The 14,778-nt window shown below is 34.4% G+C and overlaps 1 protein-coding gene across 2 annotated transcripts in view; it reads left to right on the forward strand.

The window, feature by feature from the left end:
* The window catches only part of EPM2A (EPM2A glucan phosphatase, laforin), a 113,063-nt gene that overhangs the window by 44,841 nt on the left and 53,444 nt on the right, over positions 1-14,778 (forward strand). For both annotated transcript variants that reach the window (XM_039230919.1, XM_039230920.1), the window contains exon 2: positions 1,607-1,781. In XM_039230919.1, the coding sequence (XP_039086850.1) occupies positions 1,607-1,781 (175 nt within the window). The remainder of the gene's footprint in view (positions 1-1,606; positions 1,782-14,778) is intronic.

A 14,778-nucleotide genomic window follows, 5' to 3' on the forward strand; every position in this document is an offset into this window, starting at 1 on the left:
CTACTCCTTTCCTTCTTTACCTCCAGGCTTTCATGATCTCCTGCCTGGGCTAATGAAGTCGTTTCCTAAATGGACTTTTTTGCTTTAATCTCATTGAGTTTGAATTAATTTTTTACTCAGTAACAAGAGAGATATTTTCAAAATAAAAATTTGGTCATGTTAGCAGCCTACTTAAAATATTTCATTTTTTACTGCTCTTATGGTAAATACCTAATCATTAACATGACTTAGCCAGGTGTGGATCATGTCCTTGACAATCAATAAATATTTGTGGAAAAATGAATACATGAACTTACATAGTTTAGAGTGTTTGTTATTAAAATAGTATTATTAACACGTGTATCTCTATGTATCATTTTTTACTCTTGTTATATTTCTATTTTATATATTTCTAGAAATGGGGCTGCTAGTATGGTTTAGTCCTCATCTATTAAATATCAAGGGTAAAGGAGAAATCGGTGTAAAGCCTGTAGTAATCAAGAGAAAAAGAGAAGTCTGATATAGGAAGATCAGTGATGATTTATTAAGGGAGCAGTCTTGTACCTTCTATTGGATGGGAGGGAGTTATATCCTAAAGAATCATCCAATGACTTAAGGACTTTTTGTTTTTGAGATTTCATGCCAAATAACTTTAGGTAAAATATTTTGTAAGACAGAGCAAAGAACAAATGAGTCAGATTTTCATATTTGTAACAAATGTGACATTCCTATTTTTATTTTGCTTAACTGTTTTTCTTATTAAAGACAATCTATGTAAACTAGGTAGTTTAAGGAAAGGAATGATTTGAAATAGGGTGGTCACATAAGAAGGATGAATACAAATAATATATGAATTATAATTTTCATAGAAATAGAAGATCTGTTTACTAGTGTAGTAGATACTGGGCAGAATGTGATGTAGACAAATAGTATTTTCAGAGACATGTTCCTCCATCTCTGTCTCTTTTGGTTTACTCAATGGAAGAAATGTAGTTTGTGCTGGTGCTTGTGAAGTAGGTAGAAAACAGGATGAAGGTATCAGGTGCCTGAACGATGGAAGACTTGGAGTATCAGTGTGCTACTAGTGCTGTACTTACTAATTTTATGACCTTGGGCAAGGTAGCTAATCTCTATGATACTAATTGTCCCATCTGGAAATAGTACTAACCACTGATTTACATGCAAAGTAGGTTGGATATGATTATTTGTTTTATTAGTTATTAATGTATTTATTTAAAAATTCATTTGTTTGAGATGATACTAAAATACTTTATTACTGATTTTAGTTATGAATTTGCATACCAGAAAGATAAAAAGGTTGCAGGATGACTCACAACAGACAGTTAAGGCACTGAGAGGTAACCATAAAACTCTTAGAGTTAATATGCTTTTGTAAATATGCATTTGTTCAAAGGGAGCACACAACTCTATGAAATTCGTTTGTAACTCTACAAATTTTTTCTGTTTTTCCCCTCACTCTAGCCTATCTTTGTTCATAATGAAATGTGTAGATTAAGCAGCTTTATATTTATTTTCTTCTTCCTATTAATTTTGCATCAGCTACTTTGTGGCTGTTTAAGCAAAGCATTGATTTAATTGCTCTGTTTGTCATTCCTTCTTGTTCTAGGCAATGGACCTCACCACGACCGTTGCTGTACTTATAATGAAAACAACTTGGTGGATGGTGTTTATTGTCTCCCAATTGGACACTGGATTGAGGCCACTGGGCACACCAATGAGATGAAGCATACAACAGACTTCTATTTTAATATTGCAGGCCACCAAGCCATGCATTATTCAAGGTAAAAATAGTGCCATGTTTATAAGCATAAAAGTAGGACGAGAGGTAGTATTAGGACAATGGAAGTGTTTACTGTGTTCAAAGCAGCAGTGTCTCCCTTTGGAGAGGTATGTGGGCCTGCAGTATTTTAAGGAGATAAATTATAGTGAATCTCTGTGTGAGCTTTTTCTGATTCTAGACCTGAAGGATCCTTTTCATATAATCCTTTTATTAATTACCTAATCTGGTGTCAATGTATTTTGACCAGACTGTAGTTGGCCAATCTTTGTACTTACATAGTGGGTCCTAGACGAGCATTTATATTTTTTATGCTACTGAACAACAGTGAAAGAAAAACTGGTGTCTCTTTATAAACTTTATTAAGAAAAACATGTAAATATGGACATAAAACTAGATCAGATATGATCATTTGCTGTATTATTTAATAATATATTTATTTTTTTGTTTATGTAATTGTTAGGCCAGCAAGATGTGCCATAATAAAAATTAAAACACTAAAGAGGCTACTAACTGAAAAATAAAGTTCAATACACTTTCCTTATTTCCACTCATCAGAAGTAATTATTTCCAATGATTTTATGGTTAGTTTTTCTCGAGGTTAAATCCAAGTCTTAAATGATATTCATATAGTGTATCAGTTCATATAATATATAATTCATATAATGTATCAATTTATAAATAGCTATTATTTCCTATCTGTGGCATGAGAGATATTTAGCTCACTTATATTTGTTCTCTTTCCCCACTCCCAATGCCTACCAGCTCATTAAAAAAATTCCTTTGTTATTTGACTTCATGAAAACTCTTATTTCTTGACCCATACAATCTTGACAGTGCTTCTTGATTTCCTACTGGATAAGTCAGAGATTGATTGTCCCTGTGTTTTCCTCCACATCCACTTCCACCTGTTAACTCCTGCTTTGCATTACTTTCATTTTCTCAAGGTTTATAGAATTTATACTTAATTTTCTAAACATAAGTAAGTCTTTTATGATTTGAAGATTTAAAAAAAGAAACCAATATTCAACATTTAAAATATCATGTAAATATTATTTACTGTGGACCATGCAGTCTTTGTGCCATAGACCAAGAGAAGAATTCTCATCTTAAAAACTGTATTGCTTTGGGGCTCCTGGGTGGCTCAGCTGGGTAAGTGTTTTACCTTGGCTCAGGTCATGATCTCACAGTTCATGAGTTTGAGCCCAACGTCAGGCTCTATGCTGACAGCTCTGAGCCTGGACCCTGCTTCAGATTCTGTACCTCCCTCTCTCTCTTTGCCCCTCCCCTACTCACTCACACTCTCTCTCTTTTCTCTTTCTTTTTATCTCAAAAATAAATTTTAAAAAGCGTTTAAGAAAACTATATTGTTTTGAATGAGAGATATAATTAATACAAACAGGGTTGTGAGTGGTAATACGAGTATGATAATACTTCATCATAGGATTAGGGAATTCGTGTTCTTCTTGGACACACCATTCTTGTAAATTCATGCTAGACGTTGGCCTTGCTGATGGATTGGAGGCAGAACATGAGGAAGAGAGGAGCTAAACATGACTTATAGCTTTTGGCCTGAACAACTGGATTAATGGTACTGTTATTTATTGATATGGGGAAGACAAAGAGATGAGCAGAGTGGAGTATGGATTGAGATGACAATTCTCTTGTTGGCATATTACATTTGAAATGTAGGTTTGATTGCAGATATAGGAAATCAATTTGATATCTGGATGTTTGTGGAGAGGTTGGGAGTTGACAGATAAAATTGGGGTTATCAGTATATAGGTGACATCTAAATAGTGAGTTTAAATGGGATCATTTAATGAATGAGTGAAATATAGCAGCGGAAAAAAAGTAAGGGAATATAATAGGCCCGTGGACCCATACAATTTAGAGATCAAAGGTAAGAGGATCCAGAGAAAAGATCGAAAACAAGCATCTGTTGAGATGGTTTTTATGTGTATTTTCCTAATGATGAGTGATGTTGAGCATCTTATAATGTGTCTGTTGGCCATCTGGATGTCATCTGTGGAAAAGTGTCTATTCATGTCTTCTGCCCATTTCTTCACTGGATTATCTGGTTTTGGGTGTTGAGTTTGTAAGTTCTTTATAGATTTTGGATACTAACCCTTTATCCGATGTCATATGCAAATATCTTCTCCCATTCTGTTGGTTACCTTTCAGTTTTGTTAATTGTTTCCTTTGCAGTGCAGAAGCTTTTTATCTTGATGAGGTCCCAATAGTTCATTTTTGCTTTTATTTCCCTTGCCTTTGGTGACTTCTTGAGTAAGAGGTTGCTGCGGCTGAGGTCAGAGAGGTTGCTGCCTGTTTACTTCTCTAGGGTTTTGATGATTTCTTGTCTCATGTTTAGGTCTGTCGTGCATTTTGGATTTATATTTATGTATGGTGTAAGAAAGTGGTCCAGTTTCATTCTTCTGCATGTTGCTGTCCAGGTCTCCCCGGACATTTTGCTAAAGAGACTTTTTTCCCTTGGATGCTCTTTCCTGCGTTGTCAAAGAGTAGTTAGCCATGCAATTTGTGGGTCCAATTCTGGGTTCTCTATTCTACTCCATTGGTCTATGTGTCTGTTTTGGTGCCAGTGCCATACTGTCTTGATGATTACAGCTTTATAGTAGAGGCTAAAGTCTAGGACTATGAGGTCTCCTGCTTTGTTTTTCTTTTTCAACATTACTTTGGCTATTTGAAGTCTTTTGTAGTTCCATATAAATTTTAGGATTGTTTGCTCTAGCTTTGAGAAGAATGCTGGTGCAATTTTGATTGGAATTGGATTGAATGTGTAGATTGCTTTGGGTGGTATTGACATTTTAACAATATTTATTCTTCCAATTCATGCACATGAAATGTTTCTCCATTTCTTAGTGTCTTCTTCAGTTTCTTCATAAGTTTTCTATAGTTTTCAGCATATAGATCTTTTACATCTTTGGTTAGTTTTATTTCTAGGTATTTTATGGTTATCAGTGCAGTTGTAAATGGGATCCATTTATTGATTTCTCTTTCTGTTGCTTCATTATTGGTGTAAATAAAAACAACTGATTTCTTTACATTGATTTTATTTTATTTTATTTATTTATTAAAAAAATTTTTTAAGTTTTATTTATTTCTGAGGGAGAGAAAGAGACAGGCAGCGTGAGCAGGGGAGGGTCAGAGAGAGGGAGACACAGAATCTGAAGCAGACTCCAGGTTCCGAGCTGTCAGCACAGAGCCTAATGCGGGACTCGAACCCACAAACCATGAGATCATGACCTGAGCTGAAGTCAGACACTCAACCGACTGAGCCACCCAGGTGCCCCACTTTACATTGATTTTATATCCTGCAACTCTGCTGAATCCATGTATCAGTTCTAGAAGCTTTTTGGTGGAGTCTTTTGGGTTTTCCATGTAGAATATCATGTTATCTGCAAAAAATGAAAGTTTGGTTTCTTCTTTGCCAATTTGGATTTCTTTTATTTCATTTTGTTGTCTGATTGCTGAGGCTAGGACTTCCAACACTATGTTAAACAACAGTGGTGAGAGTGGACATCCCTGTCACGTTCTTGATTTCAGGGGGAAAGCTCTCAATTTTTCCTCATTGAGGATGATGTTAGCTGTGGGCTTTTCATCAATGGATTTTATGATGTTAAGGTATGTTCATTCTATCCTGACTTTCTTGAGGGTTTTTTTATTAAGAAAGGATGCTGTATTTTGTCAAATGCTTTTTCTGCATCTACTGAGAGGATCATATAGTTCTTATCCTTTCTTCTATTAATATGATGTATTACATTCCAAATCTTGAACCAGCCCTGCATCCCAGGAATGAATCCCATTTGATCATGGTGAGTAATTCTTTTTATATGCTGTTGAATTTGATTTTAGTATCTTGTTGGGAATTTGTGCATCCATGTTCATCAGGGATATTGGCCTGTAATTCTCCCTTTTTTGTGGGGGTCTTTGTCTGGTTTTTGAATCAAGGTAATGCTGGCTTCATATAATGAGTCTGGAAGCTTTCCTTCCATTTTTCTTTTTTGGAACAGCTTGAGAAGGATAGGTATTAACTCTGCTTTAAATGTCTGGTAGAATTCTCCTGGGAAACCATCTGGCCCAGGACTCTTATTTATTGGGAGAGATAACTGATTCAATTTCTTTGCTGGTTATGGATCTGTTCAAATTTTCTACTTCTTCCTGTTTGAGTTTTGGTTGTATGTTGGTATCTAGGAATTTGTTCATGTCTTCCAGATTGCCCAGTTTGTTGGCATAAACTTTTCATCATACTCTCTAATTATTGTTTGTGTATCTGTGGTTTTGGTTGTAATCTCTCCTCTTTCATTTGTGATTTTGTCTATTTGGGTTCTCTTTCTTTCGTTTTTTTAGAAGTCTGTTTAGGGGTTTATTTTTGTTTATTTTTTCAAAAAAACAGCACTTAGATTCATTGATCTGTTCTACTGTTTTATTGGATTCTATATTGATTATTCCTGCTCTAATCTTTATTATTTTTCTTCTTCTACTGGCTTTGGGGTTTCTTTGGTGTTCTGCTTCTAGGTCCTTTAGGTGTGTGGTTAGGTTTTGTATTTGGGATCTTTCTTGTTTCTTGAGATAGGCCTGAGTTGCAATGTATTTTCCCCTTAGGATTGCCTTTGTGTGTCTTGGATTTATATCTTATTCTGGATTTTTAAAAAATATTTTCACCTCTTAGTTTTACTGCTTTAAATTGTTAGAGACTTCATTTTATTTCTTTCAACTCAACTAACTTTTTTCCTTAATTTTGATAATTGTATTTTTAATTTTCATGAACTCTTATTTTGTTATTCCTTTGTAGCATATTAGTTTATTCTAGTTCATGAATGGATATCAAGTTTTTCTTATAATACTATTAAGAATGATTTGAAATTGTCTTATCTTACTAGAATTATCTTGTTTCCTTCAGAATCAGTTGTTTTGTCCTCATTTTGACCTTTTTCCTTTTTGTTATTAATTTTAAAGCATTGTTTTGTTTTGTTTTCTTGAGAGAGAGACAGAGCCCAAGCCAGGGAGGGGCAGAGAGAGAGGGAGACACAGAATTTGAAACAGGCTCCAGGCTCTGAGCTGTCACCACAGAGCCCAACGTGGGGCTGTAACTAATGAACCATAAGATCATAACCTGAGCTGATGTCAGACCCTTAACTGCCTAAGCTGCCCAAGCACCCCTTTTGTTGTTAGTTTTAAATATAACTGGAAATTCTTAGTTGTTCACATTTATTAATGGAAGGAGTAGGTTGATTATTAAATTTGATGCGTATGAGTTTGCTCTGCCATCACTATCTTCTGTACCTGTAACAGTGTTGGCACAAGCTGTGTGCGGTGGGCAGATCACATCTCCCTGAGTAGAACAGAAGCAGACAATCAGCCTGGGCACTATGGCTACCCCACTCTGAATGAAAAGATGAGGAGGACCCATGTGGGGCACACCTCTCACCCTGAGAGTCTTTGCTCCTCATGTAGATATTTCAAATATTTTTTTAGAGGAGGGGGGCAGAGGGAGAGTAGGGGAGAGGAAGAGAGAAAGGGAGAGAGAGAATCCCAAGGAGTCTCAATGCTGTCAGCACAGAGCCTGATGCAGGGGTAATCTCATGAATTGTGAGATCATGACCTGAGCAGAAATCATGAATCAGGTGCTTAATCAGCTGAGCTACCCTGTAGCCCCAGATGTTTCAACATTTAAAGAAGGTATTTCTTCACATATAGTATCATAGCTGTATGTGGGATGTATATGTATCATATTCTCGTAGCTCATTCACAGCTCATGCATGAAAAGTTAAATTTAAAGATTTTCTTTAGAGGCACCTGGGTGGCTCATTCGATTGTTTGATCAGGTCATGATCTTGTGGTTCGTGGGTCTGAGCTCTGCATTGGATTGTCACTGTCAGCACGATCCTGCTTCTCTCTCTCCCTGACCTGCTTTTGCTCTCTTTCTCAAAAATAAGTATACATTTAAAATTTTTTTCTTTATTTAAAGTTTTTTAAAAATGTTTATTTATTTTAGAGAGAGAGACAGAGAGACAGAGTGTGCATGGGTGAGGGGCAGAGAAAGAGGGAGACAAAGAATCTGAAGCAGGCTCCAGGCTCTGAGCTGTCAGCACAGAGCCCAATGTGAAGCTTGAACTCACTAATTGTGAGATCATGACCTGAGCTGAAGTTGGACACTTAACTGAATGAGCCACCCAGGTGATATTTCTTTAAAGCAGCTTAGTTTTACACCTAAGTCTAGTCCACTGAATTCTCAGAAATTCAACTTGTTATTATCCGTCTTACACACACACACACACACACACACACACACATATAATGTATGTATATAATATATAAATATATATACATGTGTGTGTATATGTCAGATATATACATGTATATTTGTCTATATATGTGTGTTCAAATAAATATGTATTATACCCATCTGTTGAGAGTTTTTTATGATAAATTGATGTTGAATTTAGTCATGCTTTTCCTGCATTTTTATGTATATATTTACACCTCAAAAGGATAATATTAGGTTGAAATAATATATAATATGTATATGAAAATATAAAATTTATAATACATAAGTAACACAATATAGAACAAACATATTTATACATGAGGTGTATATGTAATATATAATACACACAGAAATACATACCTATTTACATATATAAATGGGATAAAATTTCAGAATTATTATATTTTTGAACTAAATAATGATATTCTTTCTTCCTTTATTTTTTTATGTCTATGATCAGAGATAACTGGGAACTTGGGAATAAACAATTGTTTATAATGGACCTGGAGCCATGTCTTTACTTTTATTTTTATTTATTTATTTATTTATTTAAAAAATTTTTAAACATTTATTCATTTTTGAGAGAGAGATAGAGTGAGAGTGGGAGAGGGGCAGAGAGAGAGGGAGACAGAATCTGAAGCAGGCTGCAGACTCTGAGCTGTCAGCACAAAGCCCAATGAGGGGCTCAAACCTATGAGCAGTGAGATCATGACATGAGCTAATGTTGGACGCTGAACTGACGGAGCCACCCAGGTGCCCCTACTTTTAAAGGATCCTATTACTTCCAGGATTTCACACAGCTCAGTTCCAAAGTCATCTACTTGAAGATCAGTTGGGTGGTATGATTTAAAAGATGTTTAAATGGAGGCATATTTGATATATGATATATTACTTTCAGCTGTACAACATAATTTAATATTCATGTACACTGGGAAATGATCATCACAATAAATCTTGCTTCCCCTGTCACTATATAAAGTTACATAGCATACTTACAATTTTAATTGACTGTAGTCACCATGCTGTACATTACGTCCCTATGACTTATGTATTTTATGACTGTAAGTTTGCACTTTTAACACTTCTGTCCCATTTCATCCTACCTCCCAACCCTCTCCTATCTGGCAACTATCAATCTATTCTTTTCATCTATGAATTGTGTTATATTTTGTTTGTTTGTTTTGTTTTTTAGATTCCACATCTAAGCGAAATCATATGGTGTTTGTCTCTTCCTCTGTCTTCCTTATTTCACTCAGCATACTGTGACGTTCCATTCTTGTTTCAAATGAATATTTGATGACTTTTTATGGCTGAATACTGTTCCATTGTGTGTGTGTGTGTGTGTGTGAGAGAGAGAGAGAGAGAGAGAGAGAGAGAGAGAGAGAGAGATCACATGTTTATCCAATCATCCATCAACAAACACTGGTTGTTTCCATATCTTGACTGTTGTTAATAGTACTGCAATGAACATAGGGATGTATATATATTTTAGAATTTGTGTTTTCATTTTTCTTCAGATAACCAGAAGTGGAATTGCTAGATCATATGGTGATTCTGTTTTTAGGGTTTTTTTAAATTTTATATTAGAGAGAGAGAGCACACACGAGCAGGGGAGAGGGTCAGAGGGAGAGAGAGAATCACAAGCAGGCTCCACACTCAGTGTAGAACCTGACATGGGACTTGATCTTACCACCCTGGGATCATGGCCTGAGCTGAAATCGACAGATGCTCAACTGACTGAGACACCCAGGCACCCCTATTTTTAGTTTTCTGAGTAATTTCCATACTGTTCTCCACAGTGGTAACACAAATTTGGATGCCCACCAACAGTTACTGGGGGTTCCCTTTTCTCTACATTCTCACCGACACTTGTTATTTCTTGTCATTTTGATAGCAACCATTATGACAGATGTTAGCATGATATCTCATTGTGGTTTTGATTTGCATTTCCCCAATGATTAGTGATGTTAATCATCTTTTCATATACTTGTTGGTCATCTATTTGTCTTCTTTGGAAAAATATTCAGATCTTCTGCCCATTTTTAAATTGTATGAGTTCTTATACAATTTGGATATTAACTCCTTGTCAAATATATGATTTGCATACATCTCCCATTCAGTAAGTTGCCTTTTCTTTTTGTTGATAATTTCGTTTGTTGTGCAGAGGTTTTTGGTTTGATGTAATCAAATTTGTTCACTTTTGCTTTTGTTGACAGTATCTTTGGAGTCAGATCCAAAAACTATTGCCAAGAGCAGTGTCAGGGAGTTTTTGGCCTATATTTCCTTGTAGGAGTTTTATGGTGTCAGGTCTTACATTCAAGTCTTAAATCTATTTCGAGTTAATTTTGTATATGGTATAAGATAGTGGTCCAGTTTCATTATGTTGCACGAGGCTGTCCAGTTCTCCCAATATCATTTATTGAAATGATAATTTCCCGTATTGTGTATGCTTGACCCCTTTATCATAAATTAATTGGCTATATATGCAAAAGTTTATTTTCTATTGATCTCTGTATCTGTCTTTGTGTCAGTACCATACTGTTTTCATTACTAGAGCTTTGTAATGTAGTTTGAAAATCAAGGATTTTGCTTTGTTCTTCCTTCTCTAGATTGCTTTGGCTATTTGGGATATTTTGTGGTTCCATAAAAATTTTAGGATTGTTCTATTTCTGTGAAATTGCTATTGGGATTTTTAAGAGATCACGTTGAATCTATAGATTGCTTTGGATAATATGGACATTTTCATACTATTAAGTTTTCAATCTACAAGCACAGAATATTTTTCCATTTATTTGTGTTGTCTTCAATTTTTTTTTTTTATCAGTGTCGCGTAGTTTTTAGTGTTCAGGTCTTTCACCTTCTTGATTAAACTTATTCCTTGGTATTTTATTCTTTTTGACACAACTCTAAATGGGTTTGTGTTTTTGACACAACTGTAAGTGGGGTTGTTTTCTTAACTTCACTTTCTAATAGTTTGTTGTTAGTATATAAAAACAACAGGTATTTGTATGTTGATTTTACATCCTGCAGCTTTACTGAATTTGTTTCTAAGTTCTAACTTTTTTTTTTCTTAGTAGATTTCTTAGTAGAGTCTTTAGAGTTTTCTCCATATAAAATCATGTTGTTTGCCAATAGTGACAGTTTTACTACATCCTTCCTAATTTGGATACTTTTTATTTCTTTTTCTTGCCTAATTTCCCTAGTTAGGATTTTAAGTACCATGTTTAACAAAGGTGGCAAGAGTTAGAAACCCTTGTCTTGTTCTTGATCTTAGAGAAAAAGCTTTCAGGTTTTCACTGATGAGTATGATGTTAGCTGTAAGCTTATAATATATGACCTTTATTATGTTGAGGTACATCCCCTTTATATCTACTTGTTGAGAGTTTTTATCATAAGTGGATGTTGAAATTAGTTAAATTCTTTTCATATGTCTATTGAGATGACCATATGATATTTATTTTTGTTAATATCATGATTTTTGTTAATACCAGGTTGACTGATTTACAGATGTTGGACCATCCTATCATGCCTGGAACAAACCTCAGTTGATCATGGTGTATGACCTTTTTAATGTATTGTTAAATTTGGTCTGTAAATATTGTGTTGAGGTGGGACACCTGGGTGGCTCAGTTGGTTAAGCATCTTACTTCAGCTCAGGTCATGATCTCACGGTTAGTGAGTTTGAACTCAGAGCCTGGAGCCTGCTTCCAATCCTGTGTCTCTCTCTGTCTCTGCCCCTCCCCCACTCACACCCTGTCTCTCTCTCTCAAAAATAAACACTTAAAAAAATTTTGTTGATTTAAAAAAATGTGTTGAGGATTGTCGCATCTGTGTTCATCAGAGATATTGGCCTGTAATTCTCCTTTTGCATTGTTCTTTTCTGTTTTTGGTATTAGAATCATGCTGGCCTTGTAAATTGCTTTTGGTAGCATTCCTTAATATTCAATTTTTTAGAAGAGTTTGAAAATGGTAGATACTAAACTTTCTTTGAATGTTTGGTAGAATTAATCAGTGAAGCCTCTCATCCTGGGTTTTATTTGTTGCGAGGTTTTTGATTACTGATTCACTCTTCTTGTCAATAATCAGTCTATTCAGATTTTGTTTCTTCATGATTAAGTCTTAAAAGATTCCATGTTTCTAAGAACTTACCCAGGTTTTTCTAGGTTGTCCAATTTATTGGCATCTGATTTATCATAATAGTCTTTTATGATTTTTTTTGTATTTGGTATCAGTTGTAACTTTCCCTCTTTCATTTCTGATGTTATATATTTGGGCCTTCTCTCTTTTAAAGTGAATCTAACTAAAGGCTTATCAATTTTTTTATCTTTTCAAAGAATTGGCTCTTTCTTTATTTTTCCTATTGTTTTAGTCTTTATTTCATTTATCTTTGTTCTGAGCTTTATTATTTCCTTTCTTCTGTTAACTTGGGGCCTCATTTTTTCCTCTTTTTCTAGTTGTTTAGGTGTATTGTTTGTTTACTTGGGATTTTTCTTGTTTCTTTTTTAAATTTAATTAATTTATTTATTATGTACTCTCTTTACACCACATGTGGGGCTTGAACTCATGACCCTGAGATCAAGAGTCGTGTGCTCCTCCAACTCAGGCAGCCATTCACCCCTGGATTTTTCTTGTTCCTTGAGGTTGGCCTATATTGCTATGAATTTTCCTCTTAGTACTACTTTTGCTACATCTAATAGATTTTGGTATATTGTATTGTAATTTTCATTTGTTTCAAGGTATTCTTTTATTTCTCCTTTGATTTCTTTGTTGACTGATTTGTTCAGTAGCATGTTGGTTCTCCATACATTTGTGACTTTTTATAGTTTTCTTTTTATGGTTAATTTCTACTTTCATATCACTGTGGTATGAAAAAATGTTCTGTATGATTTCAATCTTCTTAAATTTATTGAGACTTGTGGCTGAATTATGATCTATCCTAGAAAATGTTCTATGTGCAACTGAGAAGAATGTATATTTTGTTGCTTTTGAATGGAATATTCTGTAGAAAGTGGGGTATGAAATGCCCGCATTACTAAGGTGCTTCTATGTTGAGTGCATACCTATTTATGAGTGTTAAATATTTTGCCAGATTTATTCCTTTATCATTATGTAATGCCCATTTTTGTCTTTTATTCAATTATTTGTTTTAAAGTTTATTTTATTTGCTATAAGTAGAGCTATCCCAGGTTTCATTTGGTTTCCATTTGCGTGAAGTATCTTTTTCTACCTTTCAGTTTCAGTGTGTGTGTATCCTTATATCTGAGGTGATTCACTTGTAGGCAGCAAATAGATGGGTCTTGTTTTTCTTCTGTCATGCAACCACTCTATATCTTTTTTCTTATTTATTTATTTATAAATAGAATTTGTTGTATTATATTTATATAATTTATATACATATATTTATATAATTTATATAAATTGGCTTCCATACAACAACCAGTGGTCATCCCAACAAGTGCCCTCCTCAATGCCCATCACCCACTTTCCCCTCTCCCCCACCACCCAACACTCTATATCTTTTGATTAGAGAATTTACTTTAAAGTAATTATAGATAGGTATGTATTTGTTGTCTTTTCTTAATTATTTTCTGGCTATTTTATAGGTTTTTTTTCTACCCCTTTCTTTTTCTTGCTCTCTTCTCTTGTGGTGTGATAACTTTCTGTAGTGTTATGTTTACATTCCTTTCTTATTATCTTTCTTGTATTTGCTGTTGGTTTCTGCTTTGTGGTTACCATAAGGCTTACATGTATCAATCAATCTATCTATATATGTATCTATATCTATATTTCTATATTTATATCTGTACAGCCTATTTTAAGTTGATAGCAAGTTAAGTTTGAATGCATTCTAAAACTCTACAGTTTTACTACCCCACCATGTTATGTTTTTGATGTCACATTTGACATCTTTTTATTTTGTGTATCCCTTAACTAATTTTTATTACTATTATTACCTTTGTCATTTTAACTTTATGCTATGATTTTAAGTGATTAGTATACCTCTTTTACTATATATTTATTTTTAACAGTGAAATTTTTACTTTTGGATGTTTTATTATTACTAATTAGTGCCTTTTATTTTTAGCTTAAAGGAAAAGTCCCTTTAACTTTTGCTGTAAGGCTGGTTTAGTTTTTGATTGTCTGAAAAACTTATCTTTCCTTTACTTCTGAATGATAATCTTGCCTATTCTGTTAGATGTGTTTTGCTTTTAGCATTTTAAATATGTCATTCCACTTTCTTCTGGCTTGCAAAGTTTCTGCTGAAAATCTGCTTATGGTATGTGTGTGTGTGTGTGTGTGTGTGTTGTCAGGTGGATTCCCTTGTATGAAACAAGTTATTTTTCTCTTGTTGGTTTTAAGATTGTATTTTTATCTTTAACTTTTGACATTATAATTATAATATGTCTTGGTATGGATATCTTTGGGTTCTTCTTACTAGGAAATTTCTAGACTTTCTGTATCTGGATGTGTGTTTCATTCCCCAGGTTAAGGAAGTTTTCAGCCACTATTTCTTCAAATAAGTTTTTGTCCCTTTCTCTCCTCTCCTTCTGGGAGCACTACAAGAAGAATGTTGTTCCTCTTGATGTTGTCCCATAGGTACCTTAAGCTGTCTTCAGTTTTTTAAAATTCTTTTTCTTTTTGCTGCTCTGTTTGGGTGAGTTCCACTGCCCTGTTTTCCATGTTGGCGATCCTTTCTTTTGCTTCATCGAGT

The sequence above is a fragment of the Hyaena hyaena genome, unplaced genomic scaffold (genome assembly GCF_003009895.1).
Source record: "Hyaena hyaena isolate Hyena2069 unplaced genomic scaffold, ASM300989v1 scaffold_52, whole genome shotgun sequence".
NCBI lineage: Eukaryota > Metazoa > Chordata > Mammalia > Carnivora > Hyaenidae > Hyaena > Hyaena hyaena.